Raw genomic sequence first — 26,353 nt, 5'->3', positions numbered from 1 at the left:
GAAACCTAGTAAAAGACGATCACGTCCCATAGTAAAAACTAAAGTTACAATAAAGAACGACATCTAGCCCATGTTAACTGAAACATAAATTGGGATTATGTAATTTCCATCAGTATCATGGCTGTAGAGATGGCTGAAACCTAGTAAAGAACAAACCATAACATTAAAGAACATTTCATGTTTAAGATTGATCATTGATGCCATAATCATAGTTTGTAGCCAGGTCGTCTCCTACTATTACAATTAAGAAAAAGCCATAAACTTTTTCCTGTTTGTAATTTCACATCAAACATCCGGGTTGCAGAGGTAGCTAGCAACCTAGTATTGTGACACAAGGACAAGATGATCTCATGTACTAGTTATTAAAATCCCGGTTACAGCGGTATCTAGCAATCCGGGTTGCAGCGGTAGCTAGCAACCTAGTAAGAGACGATCACGTCCAATGTTAAGAAATATAAAAACCCCTAACTCCTAAAAAAAGAGTCAAATCAAAACAAAAAGTACACCATTATAACTGCCTTGTCCAAAACCCTACAAAGGAAACTTACCACCCTTTGGCTTGAATAACAAAGAAAATATATTGGCTTGAAAATCAAGAAAATTGACTTTAACCACTTTATTCTCCACAAACAGGATATTTTTTTCTTTCTCTTTTTTCTTTCTTTTCCACAGATAGCTTGGCAATGGAATATCGTAGAGAGTTGTTCAATAGTCCGGGTTGCAGTGGTAGCTAGCAACCTAGTAAGAGACGATCACGTCCAATGTTAAGTCCAGTAAAAAACCCATAGTTCCTAAAAAAGGAGTCAGGTCAAAACAAATAGACTTAAATAAAATAAAATATTATTAGATAGTAGTAAGAGACGATCACGTCCCATTATTACATAAAAGAGAGAGTTTATTATAAATGGAGACTATGTAAGCTTCAGTGGATTTAGCTGAAACCTAGTAAATAACAAATTATGTTGAAGAATCATTACAGTATTTATATAATGATAAAGCAAAAGGTATGAGAAAAAAGTGCAAAACTTTGTAAACTGCAAAAATATTTAGGATGTTTTAGTAACAATTTCAGATACATTCCTAAGAAATTTTAAATGAGTTTTATGTTATCTTAACGTTTAAACAACTTGATACAACTTGAGATTTTCCTTAGAATAGTCGGTGAAAGAAGTAGTAATTTTTGAAAAGATGGCTGATAGCCAATATAGGCCACAATCTGAAAAGCTTACTCATATTGAAAACTTATGTGGACTGAATTTTCAGCAAAAGCCACATTTTCAGTTTTCAGCAAAGCCGACTTCCTGGAATTGTTTGTATGATTGGTCCTGCTTCTGCCAAAGTTGATCTTCTTGAAGAAATTATCGAAACTGGAATGAATATTGAGCGTCTATGTTTCTCTCACGGCTCATACGAATACCATGCAAACACAATTCGATGTATTCGTGAAGCTATATCTAAAGTAGAAAAGAGACTAAATATGACTGTTCCTATAGCCATAGCTCTAGATACTAAAGGTACGGAAAACAGGACTGGATTCTTGCAAGGAGGCGCATCAAAAGAAGTAAATTTGTGTAAAGGGGAGTTATCGAACTTACCGCCCATAAGGATTTTGCTGAGAAATTTTCCACTCAAGTCCTTTACGTTGATTATGGATGTATCGATAAGGTAGTAAAAGTTGGCTCCAAGGTTTAAATTGATGAAAGTCCCATATCTGTAGTTATCGAAGAAACAGGTTCTGACTTCCTTATCTGCAACATTGAAAATGACGAGAGCCTGGGAGCAGAAAAGGAGTTAACCTACCAAGAACTCCAGTAGAAGTGCAAGTCGTTTCTGAAAAAGACATGAAGGGTTGTCTTTCCAGAGTCGAAGAGGGAACTGATATGGTTTTTTCCCAGCTTTACGAGAAATACTGAGGGTGTCAGAGAAATTAGAGTAGTTTTAGAAGGAAAGGGCAGGAATATTTTGTCATTTCCAAGATCGAAAACCAACAGGGCAAAGAGAACTAGATGAAATCACTGCGGAATTTGATGGCATTATGGCTGCACGTGGTGACCTTGACATCGAGATTCTCCCAGAAAAAGTATTCATCGCCCAAAAAGCCATGATTGCACGTTGTAACACTGCTGGATAGCCAGTTATTTGTGCCACTCAAATGCTTGAATCCGTGTTGAAGAAACTTCACCCTACTCTTGCTGAGGGCTCCGATTTCACCAATGGGATCCTTGATGGAGCCGATTGTGTCATCCTTTCTGGTGAACCTGCCAAAGATGACTAACTTCCTTAATGTTTCAGAACCGTGGCGAATATCTGCAGAGAAGCTGAAGCAGTTATGTGGCATAGACAAGTGTTTAGTGAATTAACTGCATTGGTGAGACTTCCAACGGAGACTACCCAAATTATCGCAATCGGTGCCGTCAAAGCTGCCTATAACTCCTTGGCAAAAGCTACAATAATTCGTACTACTACTGGCACGTCTGTCCATATGATTACTAGATATAGGTCAGTCTGTCCTGTTATTACAGTTACAAAAATCAATCAGGTTACTCGCCAGTCACTTGCGGAAAGACATCCTACCAATTCGATATTCTGCCGAATGCAATGCTGAAGGAATGAAAGATATTGATTCTAGGATTCAATTTGCCATCCAATTCGCTAAGATTCGTGGCTTTGTCAAACTAGACGACCTAGTCTTCATTGTTACTGGGTGGCACATGAAAGCTGGGTCTACCAACAATGTTAGGATTATAATGGTCAAACAAGAGGCAGACCAATTTAAGATTAAGACATTTTCTGGAAAATAAACAGAAAAAGGGATGATGATTTTTAAAGCTTTATTGAGGGCGTCAAACTCCCTAGTTTATATGTTTTAATTATAAATGTTATCACTGGATAGTTATATATTATCACTAGCCTGCTATAAGTGCTTTCTAAGCGTTTTTTTTTAAATAATAATCATTCCGGATCATTTTAAAATTATAGATGCAATGAACAGTTTATAGATGCAATGCAAAATGTTCGACAACACAGTGAATATACGGAGGCGTACTTTTTAGAAAATTCGTATATTAATTTTGGAAGGAGCAATTGCAGTTTATGTAGCAGCAATAAAAATATATATACAAGCCTACCTATCAACAGCGAAGGAAAAGCAATGTTTTTCAATTATGGCGAAAACGAGCCTGTTAGGGTTATTAGTAAATGTGTTTGTAAGACTAATGATTTAGAACAAATTCCTGGAACACCGACTCAAGAAAAAAGCATTTCTAACTGTTTTTTAAACAGTTCTTTTAGTTCTACTGAATATTTGGCAAAAAATTCTCTGTGTAGTAGAACAAACTGTCCTGAAAAGTACGAGACAACTATTGAAAAATGCTTTAAAACTAGATCTGACAACGAAATTATGATGGCTGAAGTCACCAATAACAATCTGAGTAAACATTCAAAACCAAAAATTGGGCAGCAGGTTACTTGGCAATGTCACCCTGATATCTGCAAGCTCTATCCGACGGATATTGAATTATGTCAAATTCTTTTTGATATCTTTGAAAATAATATAGCATTAAACTTTTCAACTGACAAAGTGGTTAATTTCTACCTTGGCGGCTTGGATTATTGTGAAATCAATTACAGGGACACAAGAAAGCATGGGCATTCGTTATACTGTAGCCCAAATGAGGGATGTCAGAGCTATTTGCGTTCTCTAAGGGCACTAGCTCCACATTTTCCTGTCTTGAACTGTTTCATTAATAGCGTATATAAGGCAGTATCAAAATGTAAGATTATACAACATATTAATCTACTAAAAGTCGAGGGCTCGTACAAGGAACTAAGTCATTACATAGAAGAAGTGTCAAGTAGACTCTGTCGTAATAATAGTCAAGACTTCATTTACGGTGATAGCAATATTAGAGTTTCTGTGGATGAAAATACAATAATAAAATTATTTGGTGAGAGCCTTGATAAGGTAGCTAACACAAGGGATGTATACCCCACAATGCATTGTGACAGTTGTGAGCAGATAAAGACAAAATACCAATTGAAGAGTCTAAGATCCCTTTCAAATAAGAAAGGTTTTGATGTAATTATGGCCACGATTTTAGAACACATACAACAGGACATACCCAAAGATGACAGAGAACAACTAATTCAATGTACAGGTTGGAAAGAGGATGTCATAGATTCATTCTTTGTCTGTGATTACTGTGCTGGGAAAATGTTGAAAAGTCAGGAAAATGTCCGATCAGTATTAAATAACCTTCATATAGACTGTACACCGGAATGTATAAAGTGTTTAAATAATTTTGAAATGGCAATGATTCGATTTGTAATGCCTTGTCTTACGATCGTCAGATTAGGGCAAGTAACTGCATTGAAGAGACCTTGAACAGAACTTGTTGACGCTCTTAAGGATAGAATAGTATATCTACCTGTTGATGTGCAAGCAAATGTAGATATTCAGCCTGAAAAACTTCTTAACATTGATAGTTTTGTAGTCATTGTCAATTGTCAGCCTACTTACAACAAGAATGTTTGGACTGCACTAATAGATCTGAGAAAAGTCCATGAAGCCCTGTTGTGGTTAAGAGAGAACAACAGTCTCTATAAAACAATACATGCATTCACCCTAGAAGATTTAAATAAAATACTTGAAGCAGGTCTTGCTGAAAAAGCGGTTGGTGTTGATAATTTACCTGAAATACCGGAAGCTGCAATCCTTCAGAAACTGACAGAAAGTGCAAAATCTACATTGGTTGAACATTTCTCTGTCCAGCCTCTCAATTCAGCGGTTCCAAAAGACTTCATTGCAGATTTTAAGCAGATGAAAGATCTTGGTACTGACCAATTTCAAATCAAGAAACTAAAAGGTGAGAGCCAAGACTTATTTCAGGAAGAACTTGATCTAAAAGTGTTTCCAAATCTTTTCCCGAAAGGCAAATATGGCTTGCGTTTAAAGGCAAGACCATTTCGGATTAGGAATGCAGAATATTTTAAATCAAGGCTTCTTAGCAGACATACTAAGTTTCGTCTTGACAAACAGTTTCTTTTTCACAGCTTCCAATTGCAAGAATTCTCTTACATGTGTAATAGCGTCGGTAATATGTTGCGGAATGTGAAACCAAATCAAACTGCTAGTCAATTTATAGACAGGCTTCATTCCCGTGATGTAGAGATGGAAGCGACTTTGTTTTCTGTTCAATCAAAAATCAGAGGATCTCAGCAGTATTTTCAATCTCTTTCCTATAAAGTAAAGTCAATGATTGAGCAATTGGGTCCACCGACTTTGTTTCTGACAGTTTCATGTGCTGTGTGGTACTCTCCTGAATTTATTGACTATTTACGGACTGTCCATAAGAACTTACCTGGTGTGGCAAAAATGACCCCAGCAGAGTTGACGTCTCTAGATCCAATTGCAGTTTCCATGCACTTTGACAAAAAATGGACACCTATATTTAATGAGCTAATTTGTTCAAAGACAAATCCTTTGTTTGGTAAAAATAAGGATCATTTCTGGCGTATCGAGTATCAGAAACGAGGTGCGCCTCATGTACACTGTGTGTTGTGGATTGAAGATGCTCCTATTATTGGAGAATCAACAGCGTCTGAAGTGATTCAGTATATCAATAGTATTATAACTTGTGAAATACCAAATAGATTGACTAGTCCAACTCTTCACAAACTGGTCAAAGACCATCAAGTGCACCGCTGTAATAAATACTGTCAAAAAAAGTATAAGAGAAAAAGAGGAAGATGGGTTACGTATTGTAAGTTTGGCTTTCCTCGTCCTACAAAGGAACGAACAGAATTATATGACATCCTTCACTGCTTGGCTCATAGTACAAACCGTAAAAAGCCAAGAAAAAGAATATATCATCTGCTTCGAAGAGATGACGAGCGTTATATAAATGACAATTCTCCTGCGTTACTTATTGCTAATCAAGCAAACATTGATGTTCAATATATTGGCCATTTGGGCTCTAAATTACCGTATTACATTACCGATTACATGACAAAAGCAGAGAGTGTCGAAATAGAAGCAATGTGGGAGGAAGTAAATAATGCATGCAAAAGTCTTGGTCAACGAACTATGTCCTACTTGTTGAAGTCCATAAAAACACGTCAAGTTGGAGCAGTTGAAGCTGCTGATAGGCTTCTTGGTACTAAATTGTATAGTATTTCTAGGCAATTTAGATATATTGACCTTGCGAAAAAGAGCGAGGTGAAGAGGACACTGAGAAGGTATGAGGAGCTTGAAAAGCTTGCTAAAAACGATCCACAGAGTAGTGATTTGTACATTGCCCACTGGGTTATTGATATATACCCTAAAAGACCGGAATATATGGAAAATATCAGTCTTTTTCAGTTATTGTCTTGGTATGAACGGGAGCGTAATGGTACTGATGATAATATGATGTTAACTGACGGGTCCTTCTACCTCAGAAAAAGGATTTTTAAACCGTATATCATACAGCACAGAAAAGTAAACCCATTTAAAACTGACGAGAAGAAATATGCTTACTATGGAGATCTTTTAAAATTGTTTAAACCTTGGAGAAATGAAAATGAACTAATAGTCAGTGGAAATAGCAACTACAAAACCTACTGTGTTGAAAGTGTAAACTATCCCGACATGGTAGCTTACCAAAAAAATTTTGTTGTTAAGAGGAAAAGCAACATAGAATTTGAATAAAGGGTCTGAGAACCTGCAAAAGAAATTCTGAAGGCAGAATATATTGATGAAAACATTGAAGATGACCCAGATAATGCAATTCAGGGAGGAGTCATTGACAGAGCAGCAGATGCTATGGAGGATTTGTTAGACGCAAAAAAACAGATTTTAAATGATGACACCGAAGACAGGCTGAAAAATGATTATGAGTCGCTCAATATTCATCAAAAGAGAGTAGTTGACAAAATTTTAGACTCAGTTACCAAGCGCAATGGTGCAACATCTTTGAAGTTGATTGTATCTGGATGTGGGGGTACAGGAAAATCTAGCGTTATCAGTGTCGTGAGAAGACTACTTTGCAACAAGTTCAAGAATGAAGATTGTCCCGTTGTAGTTATGGCACCTACTGGTATTGCTGCACATAGCATAAATGGTTTAACAATGCATAGTTGTTTAAGTTTAGCTATTGATCAGGAAAACACCACAAAATACACACCTCTCTCCACTGAAAAATTATAATAAAGAACGACCTCTTACCTATACTAAATTTTATACGCCACTTAATTATAGTATAGGTTAGTAATTCAAAAGATAGCATGGCACAGGAACATTGTAGAGAGTTGTTCAATGGCTAATTTTGAAGGAAATTAATCTGGTTAAAAACCTTTTGTAATTAAAACAATTATTTTTATTACATTAAGAAATTTATATGTTTCTTAAGGAATCATCATAGGTAAAAATTTCCCATGCAAAAATTGAACTCAAGCCTACTGAGTGGGAGCTATCCCAGCCTCTAGACCATATAGAATATATTAAAATATCCGATTAATGAAGTTTATGTTAAAGATTACATTAAAAGACGATCACTGAAATAACAAACCATTCCATATATTGGACTTAGTTAGCTACTTGATTGTTTGAGTTACATAAAGGCTCGATCATCGAATTTAAGCTGAAACTAAGTAAAGGACAATTATGTCTCCATATATTCACAGTAATATATAAGATTTCCCATTACATCTGTAAACTGTTCCACAGTTGCTGGTCCATACCTTGGAAGCTTTTCACTAAACATGCAACATTTCTTTTGGATATTACTATGAAGTTTTGCGAAAGCATCTCTAGCTGACTTTTCAACAGAATCTATTCTTTCAGAGATAATTTTAATCTTTAATTTTGAATATTTTTCGTATTCCCGGTAAAACATTCGTAAAATGTTTCTCAATTTACAAAGATCAGCCTGTACGTTCTTTGCAGCTTGTGTAAACTGCAAAAATATCTATGGTATCCGAGCAATAGTTTGAATATTTCAATACAAGCTAGAAAAATACCTTAAAATGTTAGAATTAGTTTTATTTTTTACATTAAAGAACGAACTTTCATCCATAGTTATACGGGTTGCAGCGGTAGCTAGCAACCTAGTAAGAGACGATCACGTCCAATGTTAAGAAATATAAAAACCCATAGTTCCTAACAAAGGAGTCAGATCAAAACAAAAAGTACACCATTATAACCGCCTTGTCCGAAACCCCTGCATAGGAAACTTTCTGTCCCTTGGCTTGAACAGCAAGGGAAATATATTGGCTTGAAAATCAAGAAAAGTGGCAGCTACTACAACATTCTGCCTAAACGGGATATTTTTTTCTTTCTTTTGTTCTTTTTTTCTTTTCCACAGATAGCTTGGCACTGGAACATCGTAGAGGGTTGTTCAATAGCTCATTTTAAAGGAAATTAATTGGGTTAAAAACCTTTTGTAACTAAAATAAATTATTTCTAAAAGAGAATAAATTTTTCCACCAAAAACTGCATTTTCGATGTCTTTTCACACTGCAGTCTTTCAAATATAATCGTATACCAGCGGTAAGATTTGAACCCACGCCTCCGAAGAGACTGGTGGCTAACACCAGTGCCTTGGACCACACGGCCAGGTTGCCTCTCATAAATAACTATATATGTGAATCTGGGTTGCAGCAGTAACTAGCAATCTAGTAAGAGATGATCAGTCCAATGCTAAGAAATATAACAAAACTCCTAAAAATAGAGTAAAATCAAAACAAAAGTACATCATTAGAATTACCTTGTCTGAAACCCTACTAGATAAATATTGAATGTCGTCATAGTATTATATTAGAGCTATGACGTGAATAGAAAAACACGAAATTATATTGTTGTTTCTGAAGATGTCATGAAATAATATCATTACGTTATGACGTCAATAAAATCATTACGCTGTGATGTCATAATTACTATATAAGAAGCGTCAGAACTGTAAATGTTCACATTCATAATTACATAATGGTTTCAATATAGCAAACTGCACGCAAATTGAAAAAACAGTACTACACAAACAACAGAGATAGTATTGCATTAAAGAACGAAGTATAGTCCATAGTTACAGCAAGGAACGAGCTTCAGCCCATAATAACTAAGATTATAATTTAAGACTCAAACAAGTAATTTGTTTGCTTTGGTATAAAATACTGGCAGTGGTGGGATTCGAACCCACGCCTCCGAAGATACTGGTGGCTAACACCAGCCTCTTAGACCCCTTTGCCAAGCTGCGACGTCATATGAGGTTATATTTGATTTTAAATAAATCTGAATGACTTTCCGGGATGCAGCCGTAGCTAGAAACCTAGTACGAGACAAAATGAAGAACGATAAGAAGCCTATGCTATAGTAAATTTGCAGCGGTAGTTATATTAAAATTACCTTAAGCAACGAACTGTAGCCCCCAATAACTGAAGTAATAAAATGAATCATTATATAGATGATTATTTATCCGGGTTGCAGTGGTAGCTAGCAATCTAGTAAGAGACGATCACGTCCAATGTAATCCGGGTTGCAGCGGTAGCTAGCAATTCGAGTTGCAGCGGCAGCTAGCAACCTAGTAAGAGACGATCATGTCCAATGTTAAAAAATATAAAAACCCATGACTCCTAAAAAAAAGTCAGATCAAAACAAAAGGTACGCCATTAGAACCGCCTTGTCCGAAACCCCTGTATAGTAAACTTTCTGTTATTTGGCTTGAACCTTAAGGGAAATATATATTGGCTTGAAAACCAAGAAAAGTGGCGGCTACTAAAATATTTCTGCCTAAACGGCATATTTTTTTCTTTTCTTTTTTTCTTTTCCACAGATAGCTTGGCACTGGAACTTCGTAGAGAGTTGTTCAATGGTTCATTTTAAAGGAAATTAATTGGGTTAAAAATCTTTTGTAACAAAAAAAAATTATTTCTAAAAGATAATAAATTTTAACACTAAAACTGCACTTTTTATGTCTTTTCATACTGCAATCTTTTCGAAGATATTTGATTTTTGTACATAAATCATAATCATATACAAGCGGTAAAATTTGAACCCAGGCCACGCTGCCTCTCCTGACTATATGATGGAGACCCGGATGTGAATCCGGGTTGAGGCAATAGCTAGCAGCCTAGTAAGAGACGATCAGTCCAATGCTAAGATATATAAAAACCCAGAACTCCTAAAAATAGAGTCAGATCAAAACAAAAGTACTTCATTAGAACCACCTTGTCTGAAACCCTACTAGATAAATAATTAATGTCATCATAGTTTTATTAGAGCTATAACGTGAATATAAAAACACTACATTATGTTGTTGTTTCTTAAGACGTCATGAAATAATATCATTACTCCATGACGTCATGAAATATCATTACACCATGACGTCATAATTACTATTTAAAAAGCGACATAGATGTAAATGGTCTCATTTATGATTACATAATAGTTAAATCAAAGCAAGCTACACGCAAAATAAAAAAACAGTACTACACAAAAAACAGAAATAGCATCTTGAAAAGAGAAAAGCAAAGGTATTCAACCGACCAGGCGTATTGAGAAGTAAAAATTGAGAGAGCCAAACAAAACATGAAGGAGCGTTATCCCAATGATGAAGTTTATAGAGAGGCAACAATTCATCAAGCTAGAGAAAAGATTAAGGAGCGTTATCACAATGATGAAGTTTATAGAGAGGCAACAATTCAGCAAGCTAGAGAAAAGATCAAGGAGCGTTATCACAATGATGAAGTTTATAGAGAGGCATCAATTCAGCAAGCTAGAGAAAAGATCAAGGAGCGTTATCACAATGATGAAGATTACAGAGAAGCAACAATTGAGCAGGCTAGACAAAAGATCAAGGAGCGTTATCACAATGATGAAGATTACCGAATCAAATATAAGAAAAAAGAAAAGCAAAGATATTCAACCGACCAGGTGTATCGAGAAGTAAAAATTGAGACAGTCAAACAAAAGAGCAAGGAACGGTATAATAATGATAAAGATTACTGAAACAAACATAAGAAAAAAAATTGCTACTAGAATAATGGGTAGATACTGGGGTGACAAAAGCTATAATGAAAGAATTAAATTCTCTGCGAGGTTGTACCGAAGAACGCATAAGGACAAAGGGAAAAATTACATTCAGAAATACAAGAAGATGGCAAAAATGCAGGCTGATCTTCGTAAATTCAGAAATATTTTACGCATGTTTAACCTGGATCACAAAAAGCATTCAAAATTACAGATCAAAATTTTCTTTGAAAGAGCGGATGCTGTTGAAAAGTCGGCTAGAAATGCTCTGGCAAAACTTCATAGCAATATCCTAAAGAAATGTTGTCAGTTTAATGAAAAGCTTCCAAGTATGGATTCGCAACTGCGGAACAGTTTATAGATGCAATTGAAAATATTCGACAACACAGTGAATATATGGTGGCGTACTTCTTAGAAAATTCGTGTATTAATTTTGGAAGGAGCAATTGCAGTTTATGTAGCAGCAATAAAAATACATATACAAGCATACATATCAACAGCGTTGGAAAACCAATGATTTTCAATTAGGGCGAAATTGAACCTGTTTTGGTTATTAGTATATGTCTTTGTAAGACTAATGATTTAGAAAAAAATCCTGGAACACCTCCTCAAGAAAAAAGTATTTCTAACTGTGTTTTAAACATTTCTTTTAGGTCTACTGAATATTTGGCAAAAATGCTCTGTGATGTAGAAGAAACTGTCCTAAAAAGTACAAGACAACTATTGAAAAATATTCTGAAACTAGATCTGACAAGGAGATTATGAGGGATGAAGTCACCTACAACAGTTTGAGCAAACATTCTAAAAAAAAAAAAAATTGGGCAGCCTGTTACCTGGCAATATCATCATGATATCTGCAAGCTCTATCCGACGGATATTGAATTATGTCAAATTCTTTTTGAAATCCTTGAAAATAATATAGCATTAAAATTTTCAACTGACAAAATGGTTAATTTCTACATTGACGGCTTGGATTATTGTGAAATCAATTACAGGGACACAAGAAAGCATGGGCATTCGTTATACTGTAGCCCAAATGAGGGGTGTCAGAGCTATTTGCGTTCTCTAAGGGCACTAGCTCCACATTTTCCTGTCTTGACCTGTTTCATTAATAGTGTATATAAGGCAGTTTCAAAATCTAAGATTATACAACATATTTATCTACTAAAAGTCGAGGGTTCCTACAAGGAACTAAGTCATTATTTAGAAGAAGTTTCAAGTAGACTCTTTCGTAATGTCAAGACGTCATCTATGGTGATAGCAATATTAGAGTTTCTGTAGATTAAAATACAATAATCCGGGTTGCAGCGGTAGCTAGCAACTTAGTAAGAGACGATCACGTCCAATGTTGAGAAATATAAATCCGGGTTGCAGCGGTAGCTAGCAACCTAGTAAGAGACGATCACCTCCAATGTTAAGAAATATAAAACCCCCAACTCCTAAAAAAAGAGTCAGATCAAAACAGAAAGTACACCATTAGAACCGCCTTGTCTGTAACCCCTATAAAGGAAACTTAGCGCTCTTTGGCTTGAATAACAAAGAAAATATATTGGCTTGAAAATGAAGAAAATTGACTTTAACCACGTTATTCTCCACAAACGGGATATTTTTTCTTTTTCGCTTGTTTTTCCTCCTCAAATAGCTGGGAACTGGAAAATCATAGAGAGCTGTATAACTTATTTTAAAGGAAATTGCAACATCTAGTCACTTTTGTAATTAAAAATAAAATACTTTTTAAAGTAGAATCAATTTTGTCAAAAAAATTGCATTTTTGATGTATTTTCATACTGCAGTCTTTTATATGTTGTAGTATAGTAAGAGCGACTCGTCTCAATAGTAAAACTTGCTACATCTAGTTCCTTCTGTAATTAAAGATAAAATATTTTTTAATAGTTCCGGTTTGCAGCGGTTTTACATTAAGGGACGATCATTGCAATAACAAACCATTGCAGACTTTGGACTTAGTTAGCTACTTGATTGTTTGAGGTTTGTCTCTTACTCTTCCAAAGAAAAAAAAGCCGTAGGCTTTTTCCTGTTTGTAATCATATAGCATAGAATATGGGTTGCAGCGGTAGCTAGCAACCTAGTAAGAGACGATTAGTGCAATGTTAAGAAATTCGTCCGGGTTGCAGCGGTAGCTAGCAACCTAGTAAGAGACGATCACGTCCAATGTTAAGAAATATAAAAACCCATAGCTCCTAAAAAAGGAATCAGATCCAAAAAAATAATACACCATTAGAATTACATTATAAGACGATCATTGGAATAACAAACCCTTGCTGACATTGGACTTGTTAGATATTTGATTGTTTGAAGTCTCTTACTCTTTCAATGAAGAAAAAGCCTGAGGCTTTTTCCTGTTTCACATTAAAAGAAGATCATTGGAATAACATACCACTGCATACATTGGAGTTAGTTAGCTAGTTGACTGCTTGAAGTTCGTTTCTTACTATTTCAAAGAAGAAAAAGCCGTGGGCTTTTTCCTGTTTATAATGATATAGCATAAAACGAAACCCAAGTTGTAACTGACGTCATACTGGTTGTTATGGTAAAGAACGAACTCTTGCCCTTAGTTACCTATGTCTTGTCAAATTAGCTTATTAATTTCGTCTGATTTTGCTTTAAAAGTAATTCCCACACCGGGGTTCAAACCCAAGCCAGATGCTTTAAAGCCAACTATCCTAAACAACTAGATCATATGAGATATGTATGATCCGGGTTGCAGCGGTAGCTAGCAACCTAGTAAGAGACGATCACGTCCAATGTTAAGAAATATAAAAACCCATAGTTCCTAAAAAAAGGAGTCAGATCAAATTCAAAAGTAAACCATTAGAACCGCCTTGTCCGAAACCCCTGTATAGTAAACTTTCTGTCCCTTGGCTTGAACAGCAAGGGAAATATATTGGCTTGAAAGTCAAGAAAAGTGGCAGCTACTACAACATTCTGCCTAAACGGGATATTTTTTTTTCTTTTTTTCTTTTGTATCCAGAGATAGCTTGGCACTGGAACATCGTAGAGAGTTGTTCAATGGCTCATTTTAAAGGAAATTAATTGGATTAAAAATCTATAGTAACTAAAATAATTTCTAAAAGAGAATAAATTTTTCCACCAAAAACTGAATTTTTGATGTCTTTTCACACTGCAGTCTTTTCAAAGATATTTGATTTTTGAAGCAATTAAACAGTTTGTGGTAAAGTTATATTAAAAGACGATCATTATAAGAACAAACCATTGCATAAATTGGACTTAGTTAGCTGCCTGATTCTTTGAGAGTCGTCTCTTACTAATCCAAAGAAGAAAATGCCGAAGGCTTTTTCCTGTTCATATTCTGAGTTGCGGTGGTATCTAGCAACCTAGTAAGAGACGATCACGTCCAATGTTAAGAAATATAAAAACCCATAATTCCTAAAAAAAGAGCCAGATCAGAACAAAAAGTATACCATTAGAACCGCCTTGTCCAAAATACCTGTATAGGAAACTTTCTGTACCTTGGCTTGAACATCAAGGTATAATAAAGAACGACCTCTTTTCTATGCTAAATTTTATAGGCCACTTAACTATAGTATAGGTTAGTACAGTTATATTTAAAGTCAATATATTAAAAATTATAATAAAGATTACATAAAGTATCGATGTGGTTCATTAAAAATTATATACCGGGAATCGAACCCGGACCTGCTACATCAAAGCCACCTATCCTACCCGCTAGACCATATGGGACTATATAACAGTATGATTTAAGAACCATATGCATATTATTATTTTATCATACCAATTATAATAAGGCCAAAACAAAATCGTCGACTTGCAACCTTACTTTTGACACATCAGTTAAATCTTCATCATCCGGGTTGCAGCGGTAGCTAGTTACATAAAGGATCGTTACTATAAATAGGATTTATTGAAGGCTGAATTACATATAGGATCGATGTAGTTCATTATAAATTAGCAGTAAGGAACCAACTTATCAAGATTACATGAAAAGAAGATCATTAGAATGATATACCACTGCATACATGGGACTTAGTTAGCTACTTGATTGCTTGAGGTACGTCTCTTACTATTTCAAAGAAGAAAAAGCCGCAGGCTTTTTTCTGTTTGTAATGATATAGCATAAAACGAAACGGTTGTTATAGTAAAGAACAAACTCTTGTCCTTAGTTATCTGTGTCTTGTCAAATTAGCTAATTAATTTCATATGATTTTGTTTTAAAAATAATTCCTACACTGGGATTCAAACCCAATACTGGTTGCTGCAGTAGCTAGCAACCTAGTAAGAGACGATCACGTCCAATGTTAAGAAATATAAAAACCCATAGTTCCTAAAAAAGGAGTCAGATCAAAACAAAAAGTACACCATTAGAACCGCCTTGTCCGAAACCCCTGTATAGGAAACTTTCTGTCCCTTGGCTTGAACAGCAAGGGAAATATATTGGCTTGAAAATCAAGAAAAGTGGCAGCTACTACAACATTCTGCCTAAACGGGATATTTTTTCTTTCTTCTTTTCCACAAATAGCTTGGCACTGGAACATCGTAGAGAGTTGTTAAATGGCTCATTTTAAAGGAAATCTCTAGATCTAGCAACTTTTGCACTTAATTTTCTTTTTCAATTAATTATTTTTTACGAAAAACTTAATTTTTTATATACAGTATTGACCAATGACGTCATAGTCGTTGGATGTAGTTAGTATTACATAATTATAATTACCGATTATCTACTAATAACCATATATGACGTAATAAGTGACTTGACGTAATATCTAAAACCTATTGTGTACTAATAACCATATATGACTTAATGAGCGACGTGACGTAAAAATTGAAAAAATTAATTTTTATTTTATTTTCGTTTTTAGTTCAGAATCGCTAAAGTTATAAACTGCAAAAATATTTATGGTGTCTGAACAATAGTTTTAATTTTTTAATTTAGACTAGAAAAATACCTGAAAATTTAAAAATTAGTTTAATTTTTTGTTAGGTTCTTGATACTTGATACGGGACATAAAAATTCAACTAATGATTACATAATGGTTTCAATCAAGCAAGCTACACGCAAGTTAAAAAAAGAGTACTACCAAAAAAACAGAGATAGCATCTTGAAAAGAGAAAAGCAAAGGTATTCAACCGACCAGGCGTATCGAGATGCGAAAATTGATAGTGACAAACAGCGTTATTATAATGATGTAGTTTATAGACATGCGAAAATTGATTTATAATAAAGAACGACCTCTTACCTATACTAAATTTTATAAGCAACTTAATTATAGTATAGGTTAGTAATTCAACAGATAGCATGGCACTGCAATATTGTAGAGAGTTGTTCAATGGCTCATTTTGAAGGAAATTAATGGGGTTAAAAACATTTTGTAATTAAAACAAATTGTTTTTATTACATTAAGAAATTTTATATGTTCCATAAGAAATCATCATAAGTAAAAATTTCCCATATAGAAATTGAACTCAAGCCTACTGGGTGAGAGCTATCCCAACCTCTAGACCATATAGGATATATTAAAATATCCGATTAATGAAGTTTATGTTAAAGATTATAGTAAGGAACAAACTTCCAGCCCAAAGTAAAAATAAAAGATTATAGTTTTCTGTCAAAATCCGGGTTGCAGCGGTAGCTAGCAACCTAGTAAGAGACGATCACGTCCAATGTTAAGATTTAATGTTAACAGCATTTTTTTTCTTTTTTTTCTTTTCCACAGATAAGTTGGCACTGGAACATCGTAGAGAATCCGGGTTGCAGCGGTAGCTAGCAACCTAGTAAGAGACGATCACGTCCAATGTTAAGAAATATAAAAACCCATAGTTCTCAAAAAAAGAGTCAGATCAAAACAAAAAGTACACCATTAGAACCGCCTTGTCCGAAACCCCTGCATAGTAAAATTTCTATCCCTTGGCTTGAACAGCAAGGGAAATATATTGGCTTGAAAATCAAGAAAAGTGGCAGCTACTACAACATTCTGCCTAAACGGGATATTTTTTTCTTTTTTTTCTTTTTTTTTCTTTTTTCTTTTCCACAGATAGCTTGGCACTGGAACATCGTAAAGGGTTGTTCAATAGCGCATTTTAAAGGAAATTAATTGGGTTAAAAATCTATAGTAACTAAAATAAATTATTTCTAAAAGAGAATAAATTTTTCCACCAAAAACTGCATTTTTGATGTCTTTTCACACTGCAGTCTTTCAAACATAATCGTATACCAGCGGTAAGAATTGAACCCACGCCTCTGAAGAGACTGGTGGCTAACACCAGTGCCTTGGACCACTCGGCCAGGCTGCCTCTCATAAATAAATATATATGTGAATTTGGGTTGCAGCAGTAGCTAGCAACCTAGTAATAGACGATCAGTCCAATGCTAAGAAATATAAAAACCCAAAACTCCTAAAAATAGAGTCAGATCAAAACAAAAGTACATCATTAGAAATACCTTGTCTGAAACCCTACTAGATAAATAATGAACGTCATCATAGTTTTATATTAGAGCTATGACGTGAATAGAGTGACGTCATAATTAGTATATAAGGAAAGTCAAAACTGAAAATTCTCTCATTCTTGATTAGAATAATGGTTACATCGAAGCAAGCTATACGCAATTTGAAGAAAGAGTACTACACAAACAACAGAGCTAGTATCTTGAAAAGAGAAAAGCAAAGGTATTCAACCGACCAGGCGTATCGAGAAGTAAAAATTGAGAGAGCAAAACAAAGGTATTCAACTGACAAGGCGTATCGAGAAGTAAAAATTGAGAGAGCAAAAGAAAACAGCAAGATGTGTTATCACAATATACAATAAAGAACGACACCTTGCCCATGTTAACTAAAACATAAATAGGGATTATGTAATTTCCAATAGTATCATGGCTGTAGAGATGGCTGAAACCTAGTTACAATAAAAAACGATCATTGGAATAACAAAAATTGAATACCTTTGGAATTAGCTAGCTACTTGATTATTTGAGACTCGTCTCTTACTATTTAAAAGAAGAAAAAGCCGTAGGCTTTTTCCTGTGTGTAATCAGTTTATTATCATAGGCAGCGCGCTAGCACTGCCTGAGTAAAGAACGATGTGGGCACAATGTGTTTTTTTTCCGGGTTGCAGCGATAGCTAGCAACCTTGTAAGAGACGATCACGTCCAATGTTAAGAAATATAAAAACCCATAGTTCCTAACAAAGCAGTCAGATCAAAACAAAAAGTACACCATTAGAACCGCCTTGTCCGAAACCGCTGTATAGGAAACTTTCTGTCCCTTGGCTTGAACAGCAAGGGAAATATATTGGCTTGAAAATCAAGAAAATTGACTTTAACCACGTTATTCTCCCCAAACGGGATATTTTTTTCTCTTTTCTTTTTTTTTCTTTTCCACAGATAGTTTGGCACTGGAACATCGTAGAGCGTTGTTCAATAGCTCATTTTAAAGGAAATTAATTGGGTTAAAAATCTATAGTAACTAAAATAAATTATTTCTAAAAGAGAATAAATTTTTCCATCAAAAACTTCATTTTTGATGTCTTTTCACACTGCAGTCTTTCAAACATAATCGTATACCAGCGGTAAGATTTGAACCCACGCCTCCGAAGAGACTGGTGGCTAACACCAGTGTCTTGGACCACTCGGCCAGGCTGCCTCTTATAAATAAATATATATGTGAATTTGGGTTGCAGCAGTAGCTAGCAACCTAGTAAGAGACGATCAGTCCCATGCTAAGAAATATAACAAAACTCCTAAAAATAGAGTAAGATCAAAATCCGGGTTGCAGCGGTAGCTAGCAACCTAGTAAGAGACGATCACGTCCAATGTTAAGAAATATAAAAACCCATAGTTCTTAAAAAAAGTACATTAAAAGACGATCATTGGAATAAAAGATTATTGCATACATTGGACTTAGTTAGCTACTTGATCGTTTGAGGTTCGTCTCTTACTATTTCAAAGAAGAAAAAGCCGTAGGCTTTTTCCTGTTTGTAATATCCGGGTTGCAGCGGTAGCTAGCAACCTAGTAAGAGACGATCACGTCAAATGTTAATCCGGGTTGCAGCGGTAGCTAGCAACCTAGTAAGAGACGATCACGTCCAATGTTAAGAAATATAAAAACCCATAGTTCCTAAAAAAGGAGTCAGATCAAAACAAAAAGTACACCATTAGAATCGCCTTGTCCGAAACCCCTGTATAGGAAACTTTCCGTCCCTTGGCTTGAACAGCAATGGAAATATATTGGCTTGAAAATCAAGAAAATTGACTTTAACCACGTTATTCTCGTCAAAAGGGATATTTTTTTCTTTTTTTTGTATCCAGAGATAGCTTGGCACTGGAACATCGTAGAGGGTTGTTCAATAGCTCATTTTAAAGGAAATTAATTGGGTTAAAAATCTATAGTAACTAAAATAAATTATTTCTAAAAGAGAATAAATTTTTCCAATAAAAACTGTATTTTTGATGCAGTGACGTCATAATTACTATATAAGATCATCATAGTTTTATATTAGAGCTATGACGTGAATAGAGTGACGTCATAATTAGTATATAAGGAAAGTCAAAACTGAAAATTCTCTCATTCTTGATTAGAATAATGGTTAGATCAAAGTCTAGTAAGAGACGATCAGTCCAATGCTAAGAAATGTAACAAAACTCCTAAAAATAGAGTCAGATCAAAACAAAAGTACATCATTAGAATTACCTTGTCTGAAACCCTACTAGATAAATATTGAATGTCGTCATAGTTTTATATTAGAGCTATGACGTGAATAGAAAAACACGAAATGATATTGTTGTTTCTGAAGACGTCATGAAATAATATCATTGCGCTATGACGTCAATAAAATCATTACGCTGTGACGTCATAATTACTATATAAGAAGCGTCAGAACTGTAAATGTTCACATTCATAATTAAATAATGGTTTCAATCAAGCAAGCTGCACTCAAGTTAAAAAAAACAGTACTACACAAACAACAGAGATAGTATCTTGAAAAGAAAAAAGCAAAGGTATTCAACCGACCAGGCGTATCGAGAAGTAATCAAACAAAACAGAAATATGTGTTATCACAATGATGAAGATTATAGACATGCAAAAATTGAGACAGCCAAACAAAAGATCAAGGAACGGTATGGTAATGATGAAGATTACAGAGAAGCAACAATTGAGCAGGCTAGACAAAAGAGCAAGGAACGGTATGATAATGATGAATATTACAGAGAAGCAAGAATTGAGCAGGCTAGAAAAAAGATCAAGGAGCGTTATCACTCCGTTCCTTGCTCAAGATCAAGATCAAGGAGCGTAAAAGTATTCAAAATTACAGATTAAAATTCTCTTTGAAAGAGCGGATGCTGTTGAAAAGTCGGCTAGAAATGCTTTGGCAAAGCTTCATAGTAATATCCAAAAGAAATGTTGTCAGTTTAATGAAAAGCTTCCAAGGTATGGATTGGCAACTGCGGAACAGTTTATAGATGCAATGGAAAATGTTCGACAACACAGTGAATATACGGAGGCGTACTTTTTAGAAAATTCGTATATTAATTTTGGAAGGAGCAATTGCAGTTTATGTAGCAGCAATAAAAATATATATACAAGCATACCTATCAACAGCGAAGGAAAAGCAATGTTTTTCAATTATGGCGAAAACGAGCCTGTTAGGGTTATTAGTAAATGTGTTTGTAAGACTAATGATTTAGAACAAATTCCTGGAACACCGACTCAAGAAAAAAGCATTTCTAACTGTGTTTTAAACAGTTCGTTTAGTTCTACTGAATATTTGGCAAAAAATTATCTGTGTAGTATAACAAACTGTCCTGAAAAGTACGAGACAACTATTGAAAAATGCTCTAAAACTAGATCTGACAAGGAAATTATGATGACTGAAGTCACCTATAACAATCTGAGTAAACATTCAAAACCAAAAATTGGGCAGCAGGTTACTTGGCAATGTCACCCTGATATCTGCAAGCTCTATCCGACGGATATTGAATTATGTCAAATCCTTTTTGATATCCTTGAAAATAATATAGCATTAAAATTTTCAACTCACAAAGTGGTTAATTTCTACCTTGGCGGCTTGGATTATTGTAAAATCAATTACAGGGACACAAGAAAGCATGGGCATTCGTTATACTGTAGCCCAAATGAGGGATGTCAGAGCTATTTGCGTTCTCTAAGGGCACTAGCTCCACATTTTCCTGTCTTGAACTGTTTCATTAATAGCGTATATAAGGCAGTATCAAAATGTAAGATTATACAACATATTAATCTACTAAAAGTCGAGGGCTCGTACAAGGAACTAAGTCATTACATAGAAGAAGTGTCAAGTAGACTCTGTCGTAATAATAGTCAAGACTTCATTTACGGTGATAGCAATATTAGAGTTTCTGTGGATGAAAATACAATAATAAAATTATTTGGTGAGAGCCTTGATAAGGTAGCTAACATTAGGGATGTATACCCCACAATGCATTGTGACAGTTGTGAGCAGATAAAGACAAAATACCAATTGAAGAGTCTAAGATCCCTTTCAAATAAGAAAGGTTTTGATGTAATGATGGCCACGATTTTAGAACACTTTATAATAAAGAACGACCTCTTGGCTATACTAAATGCAGCGGTAGCTAGCAACCTAGTAAGAGACGATCACGTCCAATGTTAAGAAATATAAAAACCCATAGTTCCTAACAGAGGAGTCAGATCAAAACAAAAAGTACACCATTAGAACCACCTTGTCCGAAATCCCTGTATAGGAAACTTTCAGTCCCTTGGCTTGAACAGCAAGGAAAATATATTGGCTTGAAAATCAAGAAAAGAGGCAGCTACTACAACATTCTGCCTAAACGGGATGTTTTTTTTCTTTTTTTTTCTTTTTTCTTTCTTTTCCACAGATAGCTTGGCACTGGAACATCGTAGAGAGTTGTTAAATAGCTCATTTTAAAGGAATTACATAAAGGACGACTATAGCTCATCATAAATGGTGTTTGTCAATTATTCGGGTTGCAGCGGTAGCTAGCAATCTAGTCTGGGTTGCAGCGGTAGCTAGCAACCTAGTAAGAGACGATCACGTCCAATTTTACGAAATATGAAAACTCATAGTTCCTAAAACAGGAGTCAGATCAAATCAAAAAGTACACAATTAGAACCGCATTGTCCGAAACCCTGTATAGGAAACTTTCATTCCCTTGGCTTGAACAGCAAAGGAAATATATTGGCTTGAAAATCAAGAAAATTACATTAAAATACGATCATTGGAATAACATACCACTGCATACATTGAACTTAGATAGCTACTTGATTGCTTGAGGATCATCTCTTACTATTTCAAAGAAGAAAAAGCCTTAGGCTTTTTCCTGTTTGTAATGATATAGCATAAAAATAAACCCAAGTTTTAACTGACGTTTTCTTTCCGATCACGCTCAATATTAATTTACATCCGGGTTGCAGCGGTAGCTAGCAACCTAGTAAGAAACGATCACGTCCAATGTTAAGAAATATAAAAACTCATAGTTCCTAACAGAGGAATCAGATCAAAACAAAAAGTACACCATTAGAACTGCCTTGTCCGAAATCCCTGTATAGGAAACTTTCTGTCCCTTGGCTTGAACAGCAAGGGAAATATATTGGCTTGAAAATCAAGAAAAGTGGCAGCTACTACAGCATTCTGCCTAAACGGGATATTTTTTTCTTTTTTTCTTTTTTCTTTCTCTTCCACAGATAGCTTGGCACTGGAACATCGTAGAGAGTTGTTCAATAGCTCATTTTAAGGGAATTACATAAAGGATGATTATAGCTCATCATAAATGGTGTTTGTCAATTATCCAGGTTGCGGCGGTAGCTTGCAACCTAGTTTGGGTTGCAGTGGTAGCTAGCAACCTAGTAAGAGACGATCACGTCCAATTTTACGAAATATAAAAACTCATAGTTCCTAAAACAGGAGTCAGAGCAAAACAAAAAGTACACAATTAGAACCGCATTGTCCGAAACCCTGTATAGGAAACTTTCATTCCCTTGGCTTGAACAGCAAAGGAAATATATTGGCTTGAAAATCAAGAAAATTATATTAAAATACGATCATTGGAATAACATACCACTGCATACATTGAACTTAGATAGCTACTTGATTGCTTGAGGATCATCTCTTACTATTTCAAAGAAGAAAAAGCCTTAGGCTTTTTCCTGTTTGTAATGATATAGCATAAAAATAAACCCAAGTTGTAATTGACGTTTTCTTTCTTATCACGCTCAATATTAATTTACATCCGGGTTGCAGCGGTAGCTAGCAACCTAGTAAGAGACGATCACGTCCAATGTTAAGAAATACAAAAACCCAGAGTTCCTAACAGAGGAATCAGATCAAAACAAAAAGTACACCATTAGAACTGCCTTGTCCGAAACCCCTGTATAGGAAACTTTCTGTACCTTGGCTTGAACAGCAAGGGAAATATATTGGCTTGAAAATCAATAAAAGTGGCAGCTACTACAACATTCTGCCTAAACGGGATATTTTTTTCTTTCTTCTTTTCCACAGATAGCTTGGCTCTGGAACATCGTAGAGAGTTGTTCAATGGCTCATTTTAATGGAAATCTCTAGATCTAGCAAGTGTTGCACTTAATTTTTTTTTCAATTAATTATTTTTTACGAAAAACTTTATTTTTTATATACAATATTGACCAATGACGTCATAGCCGTTGGATGTAGTTAGTATTACATAATTAATCTACTAATAACCATATATGACGTAATAAGTGACATGACGTAATATCTAAAACCTATTGTGTACTAATAACCATATATGACTTAATGGGCGACGTGACGTAAAAATTGAAAAAATTAATTTTTATTTTATTTTCGTTTTTAGTTCAGAATCGCTAAAATTATAAACAGCAAAAATATTTATGGTATCTGAGCAATAGTTTTAATCTTTTAATTTAGACTAGAAAAATAACGAAAAATTTAAAATTAGTTTAATTTTTTTTAGGTTCTTGGTACTTGATACGGGACATAAAATCCGGGTTGCAGCGGTTGCTAGCAACCTAGTAAGAGACGATCACGTCCAATGTTAAGAAATATAAAAACCCATAGTTCCTAAAAAAGGAGTCAGATCAAATTCAAAAGTACACCATTAGAACCGCCTTGTTCGAAACCCCTGTATAGTAAACTTTCTGTCCCTTAGCTTGAACAGCAAGGGAAATATATTGGCTTGAAAATCAAGAAAAGTGGCAGCTACTACAACATTCTGCCTAAACAGGATATTTTTTCCTTTTTTTTCTTCTTTTATATCCAGAGATAGCTTGGCACTGGAACATCGTAGAGGGTTGTTCAAAAGCTCATTTTAAAGGAAATTAATTGGGTTGAAACCTTTTGTAACTAAAATATATTATTTCTAAAAGAGAATAAATTTTTTTTTACAGTAAAGAACGATCTCTCGCCAATAGTAACTGATATATGGTGGCTCCAGGGGTAGCTACAAGTACACAAAAGGATCGATATGGTTCATCGTAAATGCAGAATATTTAAGTTTCATCAGATATAATTTCATGATCAAGATTGATCATTGACGTCATTATCATAGGTATTACCCAGATTGTCTCTTACTATTCCAGTTAAGAAAAAGCCATAGGCTTTTTCCTGTTTGTAATTTCACAGTATCCGGGTTGCAGCGGTAGCTAGCAACCTAGTAAGAGACGATCACGTCCAATGTTAAGAAATTTCCGGGTTGCAGCGGTAGCTAGCAACATAGTAAGAGACGATCACGTCCAATGTTAAGAAATATAAAAACCCATAGTTCCTAACAGAGGGATCAGATCAAAACAAAAAGTAAACCATTAGAACCGCCTTGTCCGAAACCCCTAAATAGGAAACTTTCTGTCCCTTGGCTTGAACAGCAAGGGAAATATATTGGCTTGAAAATCAAGAAAAGTGGCAGCTACTACAGCATTCTGCCTAAACGATATATTTTTTTCTTTCTTCTTTTCCATAGATAGCTTGGCACTGGAACATCGTAGAGAGTTGTTCAATGGCTCATTTTAAAGGAAATCTCTAGATCTAGCAACTTTTGCACTTCATTTTTTTTAAATTAATTATTTTTTACGAAAAAATTAATTTCTTATATACAATATTGATCAATGACGTCATAGTCGTTGGATGTAGTTAGTATTACATTATAATGAGGAACGACCTCTTGCCTATACTAAATTTCATGCGCCACTTAATTATAGTATAGGTTAGTAATTCCACAGATAGCTTGGCACTGGAGCATCGTAGAGATTTGTTCAATGGCTCATTTTAAAGAAAATTAACGGGGTTAAAAACCTTTTGTAAGTACCGGGTCGCTCCTTACTTAAAGTTCGTTACCACGAACTATCTGATCATAATCGTATACCAGCGGTAAGATTTAAACCCACGCCTCCAAAGAGACTGGTGGCTAACACCAGTGCCATGGACCACTCGGCCACGCTGCCTTTCATAACTATATGTGTGAATCCGGGTTGCAGCGGTAGATAGCAACCTAGTAAGAAACGATAATGTCCAATGTTAAAAAATATAAAAACCCATAACTCCTAAGGAGAAAAGAGTCAGATCAAAACAAAGCGTACACCAGTAGAACCGCCTTGTCCGAAAACCCTATATAGGAAACTTTCTGTCCCTTGGCTTGAACAGCAAGGGAAATATATTGGCTTGAAAATCAGGAAAAGTGGCAGCTACTACAACATTCTGCCTAAATGGGATATTTTTTTTCTTTTTATTTTTGCTTCCACAGTAAGTTACATTAAAAGGTGATCATTGGATCCGGGTTGCAGCGGTAGCTAGCAACCTAGTAAGAGACGATCACGTCCAATTTTAAGAAATATAAAAACCCATAGTTCCTAAAAAAGGAGTCAGATCAAAACAAAAAGTACACCATTAGAACTGCCTTATCCGAAACCCCTGTATAGTAAATTTTCTGTTCCTTGGCTTGAACAGCAAGGGAAATATATTGCCTTGAAAATCAATAAAAGTGGCAGCTACTACAACATTCTGCCTAAATTTTTTTTTCTTTGTATCCAGAGATAGCTTGGCACTGGAACATCGTAGATAGTTGTTCAATGGTTCATTTTAAAGGAAATTAATTGGGTTAAAAATCTATAGTAACTAAAATAAATTATTTATAAAAGAGAATAAATTTTTCCTCCAAAAACTGCATTTTTGATGTCTTTTCACAAAGCAGTCTTTCAAACATAATCGTATACCAGCGGTAAGATTTGAACCCACGCCTCCGAAGAGACTGGTGGCTAACACCAGTTCCTTGGACCAGTCGGCCAGGCTGCCTCTCATAAATAAATATACATGTGAATTTGGGTTGCAGCAGTATTTATAATAAAGAACGAC

General features: G+C 35.0%; 1 protein-coding gene and 1 pseudogene across 1 annotated transcript in view; one reads left to right on the top strand and one right to left on the bottom strand.

Annotated features, from left to right (window-relative positions):
• Window positions 1-685: 685 nt before the first annotated feature.
• The window catches only part of LOC148953187 (somatostatin-like receptor F_48D10.1), a gene marked incomplete at its 5' end in the record, with an annotated part of 65,821 nt that continues 40,153 nt past the window's right edge, over window positions 686-26,353 (bottom strand). The window contains one exon of the mRNA XM_089087565.1: window positions 686-791. Within this exon, the coding sequence (XP_088943691.1) occupies window positions 765-791 (27 nt within the window). The remainder of the gene's footprint in view (window positions 792-26,353) is intronic.
• On the top strand, window positions 1,189-2,801 carry LOC148953188 (pyruvate kinase pseudogene; annotated as a pseudogene).

This window comes from Artemia sp. Qi Xiang Cuo, chromosome 4, assembly GCF_049724085.1.
Source record: "Artemia sp. Qi Xiang Cuo chromosome 4, ASM4972408v1, whole genome shotgun sequence".
NCBI lineage: Eukaryota > Metazoa > Arthropoda > Branchiopoda > Anostraca > Artemiidae > Artemia > Artemia sp. Qi Xiang Cuo.
The sequence above is the reverse complement of the archived record's forward strand: the minus strand, read 5'-3'. Positions and strand labels throughout refer to the sequence as shown.